This window comes from Diabrotica virgifera, chromosome 7 (assembly GCF_917563875.1).
Source record: "Diabrotica virgifera virgifera chromosome 7, PGI_DIABVI_V3a".
Taxonomy (NCBI): domain Eukaryota; kingdom Metazoa; phylum Arthropoda; class Insecta; order Coleoptera; family Chrysomelidae; genus Diabrotica; species Diabrotica virgifera.
The window spans coordinates 171,554,911-171,573,389 of NC_065449.1; the positions used below are offsets into that span (position 1 = coordinate 171,554,911).

General features: G+C 32.4%; 1 protein-coding gene across 1 annotated transcript in view; it reads left to right on the top strand.

Annotated features, from left to right (window-relative positions):
• LOC114329409 (protein suppressor of white apricot) overlaps positions 1-18,479 on the top strand; it is a 116,531-nt gene that overhangs the window by 18,434 nt on the left and 79,618 nt on the right. Inside the window, exons 2-3 of the mRNA XM_050655234.1 lie at positions 5,729-5,904; positions 5,969-6,126. Of these exons, the coding sequence (XP_050511191.1) occupies positions 5,729-5,904; positions 5,969-6,126 (334 nt within the window). The remainder of the gene's footprint in view (positions 1-5,728; positions 5,905-5,968; positions 6,127-18,479) is intronic.

Sequence of the window (18,479 nt, forward strand, 5' to 3'; positions counted from 1 at the left end):
GATAAATATTGTGGGATAATTGGTTGCATTTGTGTGGATAAACCTGGCATCTGTTGATTTTGATCTTGGTAGTCCATCTTGAGCTGTGCCATTAGCACTAGGAAATAACTTTGTTAATATGACATATTTACTTGATATTTAGTTTAAAAATACAGCACACCATTTTTAAATCCCTTTTTAACATCACTGCACTAGTAGGATTGTTTCTGGTTTGTTAGTCGAAATAACACTTGTTTTATTTTTATTTATTTTGGTCACTCATAATATTAATAAAACTAATTATATTAATTATCAGTGTAATAATTGTAAATCTTCAAATATACAATAAGAATAAAATAAGGCTTAACTAGAAACGCAGTAAAATAATTTGCATTTTAAACTTATTTACAGCCGAATGCTGCTAACTGCACCATTGCTATTTAAAAAAATTTGAAATCCAAATCTGATATCTTTGGATCATTTCTTCTTATATCTACAATAAGAAATTGACCATCTGCATAATATAATACAGCAAAAAGTAATGGCTGTCCGTTCCTTTATAATTTCTATAGTATCACTTCTGAGAGGTTGAAAGTTCACATGTTTCCATCCATAGCTTCTAGACAATGTGGAAACTGCCATTTGCTATTAAATTTATTGCTAATTTAGAAAAATTATATGCAGTTCTCGTGGAAAAGCTTTCCCTTTTTAATGTGAGCCCTGTGCCTATATAGCGTAAAGCAACAATTAATCTGTAAAGAACAATATTGTTTAAATATAAATAATACTGTTAATTCAATCATTGATTCGTACCTGTTCGTACTGTTGATGCTTTCACTCATAGATGTATTTTTTCCCAATGTCTTCTTGTACTCAATTTAGTTTTTATTAGGGCTTTTATTTCATGGAAAAAGTCCAGGTCTAGCCTACATTCTTTCTTTTCTATTTTTTCTGCCTGATATGCCCGAACAGTGGTAATAGGTGTCCTACTTAGTACTTGACAACAAAGTCACAACACAACTCCCTTCAGCCCTTCAGCTTTTTCATTTCATTTTCAATTTTCATTGTGGATTAGATTAAGTTCAAACAAGTTAGACAACTCTTAATACAGAAAATTTGATCAAACTAGACTGATAGTGAGAACACCGATTTTTAGAATTTCAACAAACTGCAATTGTGACGTCACTTTGACGTACTTCCGGAGTTTGCTCAAATTATTTGTTGGTGAGAATAGGGATTTACACTGACAGTCAGGGCCAGTTTGTTTAACTTCAACTAGTTTACCTGATGACGAAACAAACTCTTCACCCTTGCGTCTAGCAATTTTTTCCATCTCTCTGACATGTAATTCTTTATTTAACTTTCCCTTCTGCCGGCGTGGCTCTACATTTTCACTGTCTGAACTCAACATCACAAATAACACACTATACAGTTATATTCACTATGCACTGTTAACTTTTTAGGTTATGCTATGCACAGCTCCAAACTAACTAAACAACAACATATTAATGACTGGCCCTTTATGTGTAGAAGCCGGATATGCGCAAACGACATCTGTGCGGACTCCCACTACACTTGCGCTGAGTGACACGCGTTGAGTTGAAGAAGGGACACATTCCAGGAATGTGTTCCTTCTTCAACTCAACGGAATATTTTGACCTCTGCATAAGTGATATTTTATAATAAAATGTGTACCTTTTTTAGCTCCATATAGACTGGGAGATATTATACAGAAGTTCAGCCACGATTTTCTAAGTCCTGCCTTTTGCAATAGTGGAAGTGTAGACGAGGTACTTACAATTTGTGGAAATATCCACAAATTTCCTGTGACATTTTCCTGTAAAAATTAGATTTTCCAAAAAATAAAAATAGGGTTTTGCGATGAATTTCTAAGTCCTGCCATATCCGTAGATAGACAGGATACTATCGATTTTATGAAGAAAATTTTTTGGGCAGGAGGGTTGCAAACGGGGTAACGGAGTATATATGTATACAAACATGTAAGGAAAATAATGAAATTTTCATGATTTTCTAGGTCCTGCCAACTAAATAAACTAAACATATTTATTTCAAAATGATCAAAAAAAATATTGGCATGACGTCTCCTAATGTTTAAGTATACTGGTCCCTTGGAAAATTCTGCGGAAAATTTTCACCCTGATTCCGTGATTTTCTTAGTCCTGCCTTTAAAAAGTTATAATACTCAAATACAATCAATACCTTTTCGGTACTCGGCAGGAAGGTTAAACGGTTCTTGTAAGACGGCAGGAGTCCTAGATTTGTAAGAAAATTCGTGAAAAAGTCAACGATTTTCTGAGTCATGCCATTTTGCACATGTTTCAAGAATCTTAATATAAGTCTATTTACAAAGAGGCAGGATGGTTTTATGGTTATTTTGTATACAGGGTGGGGCATTAGTGTGACAAAGTCCAATTACTCGTTTGTCGTAAGATATACGAAAAAAGTTATTTAGGTAAAACATGGGCCAGATAGGACTATGATTTAACAGTATTTTCTAATATACAGGGCTACCCGTTTTCACAGGGTGACACAAATTTATGTTTTTTTTTATATGGAATACCCTGTATATTTTTACATTTTTGGATTCTACTCGATGTTCTCTTTAATAAAATATAGTGTTTTGAAATATTATACGAGGTAGTTTAAAATATAATTACGTTTTTTTTTTGTTAATTTTGTAGGAACATTCACACCCTATACATATTGTTAGTGATTTGATATCCAAACTTCTATTAATTTATGTTTAAACGATTTTTAATATAGTCTACTATTGTCAGTTATTAATAGTATACCAAAATGTTTAATTTTAGTATACGGGGTTGGTTGAAACTCGGAATGAGTATTTTCTGAGTTTTCTTAAATGGGACACCCTGTATTTTAGTATTATAATGAAATGATATTTTATGGTACCTTTTTATTTGTTAAGCATTTTCTGTACCATATTTATATATTAATTTCGGCAGTAAATTGATACAGACAGATTACTCAGGTGGTTTTTGGGGTTTCTGAACAAGAATGTCACATTAGAACAGATCTTTACCTAGCGCTCGTTGTGACTAATATACACGCCATATTCTTAAATTTCGAGGCTTTCAGACACTAAAGTGAGGCAAGTAGATTACTCGAGGAGTTTTGTGGTTGCTGAACATGAATACGCCATCAGAATCGACCTCCAAAAACTCTCTAAATTCGAGATCAGTCACCCTGGGCACCAGATGCTCCGAGGGTCGGTTGTAATGTCATATTCGTGTTCGGCCATCCCAAAAACCCTCGAATAATCTGTTTTCTTTAATTTATTGCCGATATCCCACGAAACTCCAGATGACGTGCCTTAGCAGCAACTCTGGGCACTAGGTGATTCTGAGATCGGTTCTGCTTGCGTATTCGTAACTCCATAAACCTCCCAAATAACAAAATTTTGCCCTTAATACACTGATTTTGACAGGTTTATGCACTTTTTTGGATGCATGTTATGCACTAACATGCAATTTCCACCCATTTTTATATTGTACACCTTTTATTTGAATTTGAAAAAATTTTTAAAAAAATAAAAAAAAAACGGTGTATTTGCCGACTTAAAGCAAGAGTAACTTTTAGTACTAGAATACCTCATAATTTAATACTCTACTCTCAAAAATGTCTAAAAATTTAAAGACCAATAAGTTATGAGATAAAATATCCGTTGATCTACCCAAGACTGATGCCTATGGCGGAAATAAACGTAGCAATTTTCGTTTTCCTAAATAGAATTTTTCTAAATTCTTTTAAACTCAAAAAACCAAAAAACGAAAAATTTTTCAAATCGATTTTTCTAGAACACTCCGTATTCTTCCGAGTTAAAGAAAAAGTACCTTTTAGTACAAAACTATCCCAGAATTTAATAATCCAGTGTCAGAAATGCTTAAAAGTTAGACAGAAAAGTTATTCGATAAAATATCCGTTTCCGTACCCAAAACGGACCCCTATGACCGGTACTAAAAATTGATAATTGACATTTGACAATTGACCTCTGGAAGATAAATAAGTGTACCAGTTTTTGTTTTTCCAAATAAAAGCGTTCTGCAGCTATTTTAAAGAAACTAATTACAAGACTTCGATATGCTTCTTCTAGACGAAGCATATCGAAGTAGAGATCGTCCGCCAACCAGATGGTCTGATGACATCAAACAGATCGACAGAAACTTGATGCAGACAGCACAGGACAGAAATGCATGGAGAAGACTGAGGGAGACCTATATCCAGCATTGGGTAGATCCGGGTTGAATTATGACGATGATGAATTACAAGACGCCATCTTTAAAGAGCTTTAGCTTTCCTTGGAAGCATTTTTGAACTAGGTGAATTGAGTTAAATTTTCTTAAAATTATCTGAGGAATCTCCGGTGAATCTTTTGAACTAGATGAATTGAGTTAAATTTTATTAAAATTATCTGAGGAATCTCCGGTTTTCGTTTGTTATGAGAGCTTCTGGACACATTGTATAATATAATGGGTAGGTAAATTCCCTACTATAACCAATAAATTGTAAAAATTGTTTATTTACTTTTATGGCGTTTACTTAGATAAAAATATGATCTAATCAGTTAAAATAAAGATGTTACAGTTTGCTATTGGATTTGAAAAGTGTGTAAAAATTCCGAGACATTATTCAGGAAAATAATATTTAATAGGATACGATTGTTTTAATGATATACAAATTATTTTTTTGTATTATTCATCTTTGCGGTTATCCTGCCAAGTTGTAAACGGTTTTAGATTAGTGTTTTTTTAAGCATACTCAACATGGTATGACTCAGAAAATTGTGGTGATATGAATATGTTTGTATAACACACTAAAATAATTTTACAGACACACAATTTAATTTTTTTATACGAAATAACTATACAACCATCCTGCCTCTTTGAAAATAGATTTATATTAACCTTCTTGAGATATGTGCGAAATGGCATGACTTAGAAAATCGTGTAATTTTCCACGAATTTTCTTACAAATTTTTTAACTATATATAGTAAAAAAGGTGTAACTAAACATCCTGCCATTTTGAATAATGTCTACTGAAATTATTTATTTTATAACAAAATTTATTTTATGACTTAGAAAATCACGGAACCAGAGTGCACATTTTATACAGAATTTTCCAAGAAACAAGTGCAGTTAAACATTAGGTGACGTCATGCCAACATTTTTTTTGGTCATTTTGAAATAAATATGATTAATTTATTAAGTTGGCAGGACTTAGAACATTATGAAAATTTCATTATTTTCATTACATTTTTGTATATCTGTATACTCCCTTAGTCCTTTTGCAACCGTCCTGCCCAAAAAATTTTCTTCATAAAATAGATAGTATCCTGTTATTCTATGGATATGGCAGGACTTAAAAATTCATCGCAACTCCCAATTTTTTTTTTTCATGGAAAATCTAATTTTCACAGGAAAATGTCACAGGAAACCCGTGGATTTTTCCACAAATTGTAAGTACCTTCTCTAACCTTCCAGTATTGCAAAGGGCAGGACTTAGAAAATCGTGGTTGAACTTCTGTTAATATCTCCCGGTTTAATAGATGTAACTTGACCTTAGAAACAAAATGGCTATCTCAGTTTAAATTCGCATTTTTTGGAATGTGTACCTTTTTCATCTCACCGATTCAATTATTGTGTTGGCAAAATTTGATAAGCCTATTAGCCATTGGATTATCCATACATAAAACGATTTTCTTTTTTGTAGGTATGATGGTCGTGGTACCTTATCTGACTTAAGGCAATATGAGGCTAGTAGAGAAGGATATGATGCTACTAGATGGTTGGGATTAAGTGAGAAGGACAGAAATGTTGAAGAATTGTGTGATAAGGAAAGATACCATTCCCTTATTATTAATGAAGAAGAAGAACAAATGTACAAAGGTAAATTATATTTATGAGGAGCAGATGAATAACTTACTTAAAAGTAAACTTTGTTTTATTTTAGAAGAGGAATTGAAGCGACAGAAGACAAATATGTTCCAGTATAGTTATGATGTTCCTCAAAATCCAGATATTCAAGAAGAAGGTATTCCTACAGTTCCTGAAGCAGAAGAAGAATATGTTCCTCCACCAATTTTAGATCTACCAGTGGATATTGAATGGGTAAAGTGTCAAATAAAACTCATTACACTTTTTGAATATACAATTTTTACATTATATTTTCTATATACAATTTTTACAATATATTCTTAGTTAACTTTTGCACACTTATATTTTTGCAGAAATCATTGTTAGGAATTTAACAAACATATTTAGTTCGTGAGAATATATCTGTTATACTAGCCTAATCAAATTACCATTTTGGAGTGTATTTTTCAGGGTCAACTCCGAATTGCATGCAAATTTGGACTTTACTTGGGGGTGACATACATTCACCTTCTCGGGGGGGGGTGAAAGAACGTGCGTTCAAGTAAGTCCGGAAATGGATAAATTGACTAATTCTATTCGTTCTATATAAATTTTAAAAGTCAATACGTTTGAGTTATTTGCCATTAAAAGTGTTGATTTTTCGACAAAAATCAATGTTTTCAGACGGTTTTTCGGAAATAACTCAAAAAGTAAATATTTTATCGAAAAAAATATTTCTAAAAAATTTAGCTTATAATAAAACAAAAAAAAATCGTGTATTAATGAAGTCTATAAAGTCCAAAGTTGTAGCTCATGAAAAATACAGTCCTATTATATAGGAACCTAGTTCCTATTATATAAAATTAAGCAATTTTCGGGAAAAACTTATTAAAATTTTTTAAAGTGTTTAAAAAAAGCTTTATTTTTGTTTTTTATAAAAGTTTCTGGCAACAAAACTAAACGAGGTAAGCTCAAAATAATGTTGGCTGTTTTTTTTTTGTTCAAAAAATCGTGAAAATCTCCCTCTATTTAGCAACCTAAATAAAATTAATCATTACCTCTTTACCTTTTAATTTATATGTATGTATATTGTTTATACGATCTGTAAGTTTGACCAGTTCAGTGTGCTTATTTTTTAAGAAATTTGGTTTTATAGTAAAAAATTTTTTCTAAACATTTTGGAAAATTGTTCATTTGTCAAAATAACTTTAAGAAGTGTTAGTGATAAAAAAAAATATCAAAGAGTAAAAAAATGTAGGTTTTGCTTTTATAGTACGTCTACTCTAACTTTTCCCACTCATGAAATTATTCACGAATTACTTTTTATACTAGGTCTCTTTTTAACTCACAGAAACTATTCTTTTTCTCATGATCATCTTTCAGTGCTTAGACCATAAAAACTGATAGACACGCCTTGTACCGAACCGTTGAAGCAAACACCTTCCGCGAAAGTGACGTCACAATACGGCAAGAACTCGTTTGGATTCTTAGCAAAGCATTAATAAAATTACCCAATTTTAGATTAATTTTAATATAACTTCAATATTTTGTAAAAAATATGGAAGATAAATAATTTAGCAAAGTAATTAATAAATATTTTTGACTTAAAGTAATTTTGTAAAAATAAATGTTTTATTTAAAAGTAGGTACATATTATATCGTTGGTATATCTCTTCTTGTTTGATAATCAAAAATAAATTTGAAGGAGAGTAATTTTCTTTTGGGTGGAAGTTTCAGGTTAGGTGAAAAAATATGTAGGAAATCTATTAATTTATTGACCACAAAACAAAATAGCTTTTGTTAACTTACTTCTAACTCTTATTACATTATTTAGTTTTTCACCTTCGTGGTACAATATGATGTTGCAATAATGGAAACAAATTATCTTTATTAGATTAAACAAATGGTTTGTTTCAAAATCATGATCAAACATAATATGTTCTTTGTATGTACATATCTTCTCATTAATTTAGAATCATTCAATTTTTTTGAATTGTACATAAATCTAATTCCGCTTTCAGCAATTTTGCAAATATGAATGACGTCTTTAGAAGGTTGAATTAAATTTTTTTTGATATGCTATAATTTTTGTGTCTTATGAATTGAGATTGTAAATTATCACATTCAATTACGGACAAACATATGTCACAATTGAATGTTTTCTTAACTTTCTTAATTACAAACCCAGCGATATAGTCCAACAACATCACAAACATAAGATGACAATGTTTTTGAAAAACTTAAATTATTTACAGTATAATCATGGTTACTAGTTATTGTTTCCCTATTATTTTTATCAGTTATAAAGTTGTCAATGAGTTGATGATCATCTGTTTTCATTTTCACAGTATTTGTTGTGCTCATTGCTAAAATTATGGAAGGTGTCTGTTCTATACAATTAACCTGGGTAGATCCTGTAACACTTGTGTGCATTAAGAGTCTTTTATATGCAGCTTTAAATTGTTTTGCCGTTGGGCTCTTGTTGTAACCTCCATGACTCCTAATAGAACTAAAAAAAACTTCTAAGTAATCTTGAGAAAGTTTATAGACCGAAAGAACTTCAGACCTCATCCATATCCTCCAAGTAATTTTTACTTTAAGACCTCCAAGACTTTAAACTAATGATCATACCAATAAAACCAGTTTTTCTTTGGCTTGGATATTATAGTGGTTCACCATTGTTGGAACATTTAAGTGATCTAAGATATTTTATAGATTCTTCAATTTTTTGAAATGTCCCTTGTTTATTCTGCTGTAAACTGGATTTTAGGTGTTTTGCCAATAAATTTCGGCTATTTAAAATATCACAAATATCATTAATTTGTTCAATGAAATTTTGAGTAGCTTCGCTATGTACAAATTCTTTTGAGCTTTTATTTCTCAAAATAATGTATTGCCTTAGCAACTTTTTGGCTGAACGTTTGGGCAGCTAATTTCACCTCCATTTTTTCTTTATACCAATTTAAATGCCTTTGGGTTATCCTAGTTGCAAGATGAAGGCCTTCCTTTTCTTGAATGTCTACTAATTCTTCCAAATATTTCCATTTAATCGCTTTATTATTTCCGTCAAAAAAATTTTTTGTAATATAATATACGTTTATTCAAATCAGTAGTCATTACAATAATTTAAAATTTCAGTGTACTTACAATGAAATAAACGTAAAAAAAGTCTTAAAAGCATGAATGACGAATAAGTTTTAACATATGTGGAGGGTCAGATATTACATATTTTGATTTGTTACTGGATGTAGAAAATATACTTTATTTTAATTCACAACGCCTATAAATACTTCTAATCTCTAAGGTTTTCTGCCGTAAACTGACGTCACACACAGCTGTGTGAGTCGTTTTATGTTGGCTTCACTCTTCGAGACGAGAGAATAGCATTACGGCGTGTCTATCACTTTTTATGGTCTAAGTTTCAGTGCGTCACAGTTTTCGATTTCTTTCTAACGCATTAAATTGTATGTTACAGAAAAAAAGGCACGTCCGAGATTACAGACATTTACAACATTTATTCTAGTTATTCTAGTTGTTGGTAGATGGCGCCATAATAAAAAAAATATTTTTTTTTTAAATTAGATAATAATATTACAAATATAATCTGTATAATTTATAAGACTATACAAATCAAAGAAAATATCATTTTATTGCAAGAAACACATTTGATGTGTTTTTATTCCAAATTGAAAATAAAATGTGACAACTGTCAGATTTAACTAAAATGTCATGTTAGAATAAATGTCATAAATGTGTATTATCACGGACTTACCCTTTTTCCTATCATTTGTTACGCACTGAAAAATGCTCATGAAAAGGACAATAGTATCGCAAAATAAGCCACTTGTCCATAGAAATCACAATAAGTTAAACAAGGATAAACAATGTAGAATGTAGCTGATATCTTGTTTACTAATAATTTTGACGTTTCTGATTTTGATGACATGTGACAATGATAGCGCATTTGTTGGTTGTTATTTGAATTTATTGTTTATTTTTGGGTTTTTTAAATTCTATAACTTTTAGTTTTAGTCCTGTCGCCAGGGGGGTTGAACAATATCCCTTCGTTGGCTCAGTGTAGATGGTCTTTAAGTTGTGATGGAAACACCAAATAATAGTAGCAGAGTTTAATGATGAGACTTACACTATGGATGTTGACCCGGGGTACTTTGAGTAGAGACTTAAATGATGAGCGTTGAAGACAATCACTCGCGTTAATGAATTAATAATAATTGAATTTCTAGACAAGAGATCTTAGTTTTATATAAGTTTAAATTGGGTCAATGTAAACACGGGCCCCGCGTGATTTTGTGTATCTAATTAAGGTAAATTGTTTATCTTATGTCAGCAACTTTTGGCTGATGTCCAAATTATATTATTGATAATTGACCAAATGTGTATGTAATTTAATTAATTACGTGTTTGTGTTTAATAACAAATAAATGCATTCGATCTACTGGGTGATAAAATGATACTGTCCAATTTCGGATATGAATACTGAATATTTGATATTGGACATACTGCGGAATCGGGCAAAAACTGGCCCAAGTGTCAATACTCAAAGTTTACATATAAGTATTACATAAAATAGTCAAATTCAAACATGTTAATAAATAAATAGTTTAAGAATAATCAACAATCTTCCAACCGTACTCTAGCTATCAATGTCCGACTCTATCTCTAGATTAAAATTAGGGCAATTGGATGAAAATGTGGAGAGTGGGAGGTCGGCCTTTGAAGTCGACGGTACATTGTTATGCCGATTACTACTTAATACAGGTACTTCCTGTTCGTTAGTCTGAGTATGTGGATTCCCTGAACGACATAGTCGTACAACAGGACGGTATTTCCATAACGTGAGTATCCCAATTATTACCATTATAGTAATGGTCCCGGTGGCTACAAAATAATGCCAATTAGATTCTGGAATCGATTGCCACTGCGTATGCGTCATTTCTTGTTCTAGACTTTCCTCCTCAAGTAACGCGTGACGTAGCTCTCCTCCTGGTATGTCCAGGTAGGTGTTTAGAGGCATGTTAAACCTGCGGGGTGTCCTCGCCACCAATTGGGCCACGGGAGTGATTGGCGCCTTCAGGTAGCTTAAAGGTAGTTTAAATTGGGTCAATGTAAACACGGGCCCCGCGTGATTTTGTGTATCTAATTAAGGTAAATTGTTTATCTTATGTCAGCAACTTTTGGCTGATGTCCAAATTATATTATTGATAATTGACCAAATGTGTATGTAATTTAATTAATTACGTGTGTGTGATTAATAACAAATAAATGCATTCGATCTACTGGGTGATAAAATGATACTGTCCAATTTCGGATATGAATACTGAATATTTGATATTGGACAGGGGTACAACGGCCACCTTAATTCAGATGGACTAACCCAAGTTTTTTTTATGTATTTTGACCCGTAGAACACGAATTTTTTAGGTAACAGTTGATCTGGATGTCGACAAGATTGTTATAAACAAAGAACTTGAGGAATTACATAACAGCTATTTTTCGCAAACAAAACATTTTTTTGTATTTTTTTGGGCGATTCTCAGCAAAAAATAGTCTTACAAGTTTTTTCGTAGGATGCATAGTTTTCGAGATAAACGCCGTTGAACTTTCAAAAAATCGAAAAAGTGCTATTTTTGAACCCTAATAACTTTTGATTAAAAAATAAACTAGCAATTCTGCTTAGTGCATTTGAAAGTTCAAGTCAAATTCTATCGGTTTGATTATTTGCATTGCTAAAAATTAGGTTTTTATTTGTTAAACAAAGCCATAAACACATAGTGTTTCCCGTGCCCAATGCATGCGTTTTAATGTACGTAATCTACGTAGAAATTGTATGTATGCGCGCCTACTCGTTGGATTTCGAATGAGAAATGCATTGAAAACATCATTCAATCACTATGTGTTTATAGATTTGTTTAACAATAAAAAAATTAATTTTTAGCAATGAAAGTAATCAAAACCGATAGAATTTGACTTGAACTTTCAAATGCGGTAAGCAGAATTGTTATTTTATTTTTCAATCAAAAGTTATTCGGGTTCAAAAATTGCAATTTTTCGATTTTTTGAAAGTTCAACCGCGTTTATGTCGAAAACTATGCATCCTACGAAAAAACTTGTAAAAACATTTTTTGCTTAGAATGACTCAAAAAATACAAAAAAATGTTTTGTTTTGCGAAAAATCGCTGTTATGTGATTCCTCAAGTTCTTTGTTTATAACAATCTTATCGACATCCGGATCGACTGTTACCCAAAAAATTCGTGTTCTACGGGTAAAAATACATAAAAAACTTGGGTAAGTCCATCTGAATTAAGGAGGCCGCTGTACCCCCACTGGCGACAGGACTGTTTAGTAAAACTGTAATTTTTATTTTCAAACATAATAATTATTAGAACGACTAACAACTGTCCTGTCTTAATTTGATTACTTTCGGTAAGTACCTATTTATATATGGGTTATTGTTTGTTTGGGTTTATATGACTGCTTACACTAATATTGCGACTCTAAAGACCACTCACTAGGTACTGGCTTTATTGTAAATAAAAAGGTTAAACACCTCGTAAGAGACTTCCGCGCTATGAACCCTAGAATGTGTATCCTGAGACTAATGGGAACTTTTTTAACTATAGCATTTTAAATGTGCATGCCCCTACAGAGGAAAACGAAGACGATGTCAAAGAAAAATTCTATGAAGACCTAGAAGCTGCATACCATTCATGCCCAAAGAAAAACATCAAAATTATTTATGGTGATCTCAACGCAAAAATAGGAAAAGAGCCACAATACCTACCAACGATAGGTAAGTACAGCCTCCATGAAGTATCCAATCACAATGGCATCAGACTAATAAATCTAGCAACTTCCGTTAACATGGTCATTGCCAGCACATGCTTCCAGCGAAAAAATATTCATAAGGGAACGTGGAGACCTCCAGATGGGGATACGGTAAACATGATCGAGCATGTTATTATTGACTCTAGACATCACTCAGGCGTAATAAACGTATGTAGCAGACGAGGGGCAAATGCTGACTCAGATCACTACCTAGTGGAAAGTAGAATAAGAGCCAGAATCTCAAACATTAAAAAAGAAAAGGGATCCAAAATTGAAAAATATGAAATAAAAAACTTAGCAGACAACAGCAAAACGGCCAAATACAAAGAATATATAAAAGGAAGGCTAGAAAACAGACAAAAGCACGAGGATATAGACAGAGAATGGGAAGCGTATATAAACATAAACGCTGCCAAAGAGACTTTGGGTCTACAAAAAAGGTCAAATCAACTGATTGGAAGTGGTTCGATGAAGAGTGTCGTAACATAATAGAGAGAAAAAATAATGCATATCAACGACTACAACAACGACATAGAACAAGACAGGCAGAGGAGGAATATAGAATGCTAAGGAGGGAAGAGAAGAAAATACACCGCAGAAAGAAAAGAGAACACAGAAAACGAACTCCAAGAAATGGAAGAATTAAATAAACCAACAGAAACCAGAAAATTCTACCAAAAACTTAACCAAAGCATAAAAGAATTTAAACCAAGAACAATGATGTGCAGAGACAAAGAAGGAGATATAGTAACTCAACAGAGTGAAATACTGCAAAGATGGACTGAATTCTTCAAAGAAAAGTTTGAACAAAACGGAGATCCACTATACGATGAAATTATACTGGATCAAACGGATACCAGAGAAGCAACCCCCTTCAGTAGCTGAAATGCAAGAAGCAGTTACCAGACTGAAAAACAACAAGTCACCTGGATTGGACAACATTAGCGCAGAATTAATAAAAGAAGGCGGATACTCCTTATTGAATGCGATACACGATCTTATAGTGAACATATGGAATAATAAACAACTGCCACAAAACTGGAATACCGGAGTAATCATTCCACTACATAAAAAGGGAGATCAGCTTCAATGTAAAAACCACCGGGAATAACGCTACTGACTGTGGCATATAAAATACTGTCAAATATTGTGTATAAGCGATGGAGACCATATGCGAAACAAATAGTTGGGGGATATCAATGTGGTTTCTGCAGGCAGAAGTCCACAATAGATTAGATCTTCGTTTTGAGACAAATCTTGGAAAAGATTAGTGAATTTAATATAGAAACACATCATCTCTTCATTGACTTTGAGAGTGCCTATGATAGTATCCATCGAAAATTTCTGATCAACGCCCTGAAAGAGTTTAATATTCCAACTCATCTCATTGATATAGTAAAAGATACACTTAAAGTACAAAGCAGGGTTCGAATTCAAAACGCACTAACAAATACAATCCATGTTAGAACGGGCCTACGAGAAGGATATGCCCTATCCTGTATTCTATTCAACATCGCATTAGAGAAAATAATTAGAGAGTCAAAAGTCAACACCAGAGGAACAATAATAACAAAAAGTGTACAAATATTGGCATTTGTAGATGATGTTGATATCATAGCTAGAAGCAAAAGAGAAATGATAGAAGCATTTAAAGCTATAGAAAGAGCGGCACAAAACAGTGGGCTAAATATTAATGAAATAAAAACCAAATACATGAAGCCAGCAAATCGACAGGCCAAAGAAACCTACAGAATCTGACAATAGGAGACTATAATATCGAAAGCGTAAAACATTTTACGTATCTAGGTTCACTAGTTACCGCAGATAACAATGTCAGCGAAGAAGTTAAGAGAAGAATACATATTGCTAATAAAACATATAATGGACTCATTTAAACATCTAAGATCTAACAACATCACGAGAAAAACCAAATGCAAAATATACAAAACCCTGATAAAACCGGTCCTTATGTGGATCAGAGACATGGACACTGTCGAAAAGCGATGAGAACTTATTAGGTACGTTTGAACGAAAAATCCTTAGACACATATATAAGGGGGTGAAAGAAAATGACGTATGGCGCAGAAGATATAATTTTGAACTATACGCAGCATACAACGAACCCGACGTCATAACATCCATAAAGATCGGACGTCTGCGCTGGATGGGCCATATTGAACGAATGTTGAAGACCGAAACACCAAAACATATAATGAAGCAAACACCAGTAGAGAGAAGGTCAAAGAGAAGACCCAAACTTAGATACATGGAACAAGTGGAACAAGATCTGAAAACACTTGAGATTACCACTGGAAGAACAAAGCAGGGAACAGAACAGAATGGCGGAAAATCCTAGAACAAGCCAGGACCCAAAAAGGGTTGTCGAGCTACTGATGATGATGATACACTAATATTTAGTGGCTGTAGTTCCGTGGAATAGAAAATTATTTGTATATTATTTTCGAGATTACTATACAGCGTTTATTTAAAAAACAACACTTGTCCAAAAATTAAAATTTTGGCAAATCAAGAAAAACTGTCCAGCTTCAGTTTATTTTAAATCTTACTTTTACTAAGGTATTCATTGGAAGAAATATGGATATCAAAATAATTGTAAAAGTGGTTTCATATTTTTATTGATATTTTAAGCAAAAATAGGTACCTACAAACTCACCAAATATACTGCAAAATATCTCTATCTCTAGAATTTTTCCCAATCACGCCTAAAGAAGTATAAATTCATAAAGATTAAACACTTCAATAAAATAACTTTACATAAAATATGTTCACGGGATAATAGCCATTTCCTAATTATTACCACTGACACTCTGACAGTTATACACTGTGTCCGTAAAGTATGGAACAAATTCTTTTTTAGCTAAACAGAGCATTTTAAGAAATAATCCTGAAACACGTCGATTTTTGATTTTAATTTACCGTATTTTAAAATAATATTCTAATATACAGGGTGAATTACTTTCGAGTAATGACGTCACCGTCATTTTTTTTAATGGAACACCCCCATTTTGTCTCAATTTTCGGATTACTGTAGCTAAGCTGATTCCAAAAATGTATCACATGTTAATTCAAATTGGTACAGGGTGGACAAAAATACAATAGCTTTGTGTGTGTTCATAAAGTAACGCGTTAGTTAAATTAACAATATTATCAAAAATACTTATTGTATTTTTGATATTTTAATTAATTTTTGATTTTAATTAATTTTTGATATTGTTTAATTTAATATTTTAATTTAATATCAAAAATTGATTAAAATTTAATATTATGAGCACACACAAAACTATTGTATTTTTGTCCACCCTGTACCAATTTGAATCAACATGTGATACATTTTTGGAATCAGCTCAGCTACAGTAATCCGAAAATTGAGACAAAATGGGGGTGTTCTATTTAAAAAAAATGACGGTGACGTCATTACTCGAAAGTAATTCACCCTGTATATTAGAATATTATTTTAAAATATGGTAAATTAAAATCAAAAATCGACGTGTTTCAGGATTATTTCTTAGAATGCTCTGTTTAGCTAAAAAAGAATTTGTTCCATACTTTACGGACACAGTGTATAATAAATTACACCTCGACGTAAGTTTCAATTAATTTTTTAATTTAACTTGTTTGAAAATGAACCGTGACACATTGGAAAAGTTGAGAGTGGAAGAACTGTATAAATACAATAGTTTCCTTTTATTTTTCTGTAAGACAAACATTGGATAAGATATGGCTGTTTAAAGTTTATATATGTTACAGTGAAAGCTGAATATTAGTCAAGGTGTACCGTCGCTAGTGATTGTCGACCTTCACTGAAATGACCAGTGAATGTTGATAGTAGAAAATATATATCAGCTTTCACTAGGGAAGGTGAACCTTCACGGAATCAGCCTAGGGAATGTTGAACATCTGGCGGATGTGCACGGCGGGCGAACGACCTTGACCTGTCGTCAATTTAGTTTACATTTTTAATACTTTTATGAAGTTTAACTTGTTTGAACGTATTTAATACCGCATAGTATAATAATTAGTAATTTTACATTTAAGCCTGCAAGTATCTTTTTATTTGCAGATCCCAGTTTAATACTTGTCCAGTAAACATTATAAAAGAAGATGAAATTCCAATGGAAAAGACACTTACTTTACGAACAGTTGCTACTACTCAGTCAACCGGAAGTGGGCAAGGATTTTTTAAGTGCAGTTGTAACAAGAAGTGCCAAACAAAGAAGTGTTACTGCATAAAAAACAATGTTTTATGCAATTCCAAATGCCATAAAGCATTATCATGTTGCAACAAATAATTTTATTATTGTTGACTATAGTATTTTCGTCTCTATTATAGTCTTTAAATTGTAGACTATAGTTTCACGTTTTATTTTGTTCTTATTTGTTCATCTTTCAAATTCTAAATTTACTTTTGTTATAAAAGTATACGTGATTTAAGATTAGTCTTTTATTTCTCTCTAACTTTCCCTAGACTGTTGTAGAGGAGGTTGTCATTCACTATAGGAATTGTCAACCTTCACTAGTGGATGTTGATCTTGTTTGTACGTCTGTGTAACTTTCCCTAGACTGCTGTAGGGGAGGTTGACGTTCACTAAGAATGGTCAACCTTCACTAGTGAAAGTTGATCTTGTTATTTCAGAATTCAACTTTCACTAAGATGCCCAGCGAGAGTCGACCGTGACTAGTAAAGGTTAACCTTCCCTGAAACGTCAACTTTCACTGTAACATATACACTCATGCTTAGTGACTCGTTCAAGCCCTTTAAACTACAAACACTTTAAACCGGTGAAATTTACAGGTCATATATAAAAACTACATAAGTAAAGTAAATTGTTTGTAAAGTGGTAGCGATTCATTTCATTTGGGATGCTAAACAGGTAGTCCTGTCGCCAGGGGGGGTACAACGGCCTCCTTAATTCAGATGGACTTACCCAAATTTTTTTATGTGTTTTGACCCGTAGAACACCAATTTTTTGGGTAACAGTTGATCCGGATGTCGATAAGATTGTTATAAACAAAGAACTTGAGGAATTACATGACAGCGGTTTTTCGCAAAACTAAACATTTTTCTGTATTTTTTGGGTGATTCTCGACAAAAATGGTCTTACAAGTTTTTTCGTAGGATGCATAATTTTCGAGTTAAACGCGGTTGAACTTTTAAAAAATCGAAAAAGTGCAATTTTTGGACCCGAATAACTTTTGATTAAAAAATAAAATAGCAATTCTGCTTACTGCATTTGGAAGTTCAAGTCAAATTCTATCGGCTTTGATTATTTGCATTGCTAAAAATTAAGTTTTTATTTGTTAAGCAAAGCCATAAACACATAGTGTTTCACGTGCCCAATGCATGCGTTTTAATGTACGTAATCTACGTAGAAATTATGTATGCGCGCCTACTCGTTCGATTTCAAATGAGAAATGCCTTGAAAACATCATTTAATCACTATGTGTTTATAGATTTGTTTAACAATAAAAAAATTAATTTTTAGCAATGAAAGTAATCAAAACCGATAGAATTTGACTTGAACTTTCAAATGCGGTAAGCAGAATTGCTATTTTATTTTTCAATCAAAAGTTATTCGGGTTCAAAAATTGCAATTTTTCGATTTTTTGAAAGTTCAACCGCGTTTATGTCGAAAACTATGCATCCTACGAAAAAACTTGTAAAAACATTTTTTGTTTAGAATGACCCAAAAAATTGAAAAAACAGAAAAACCTGTCTTCATTTGTCGGTAGAGTTTCTGGA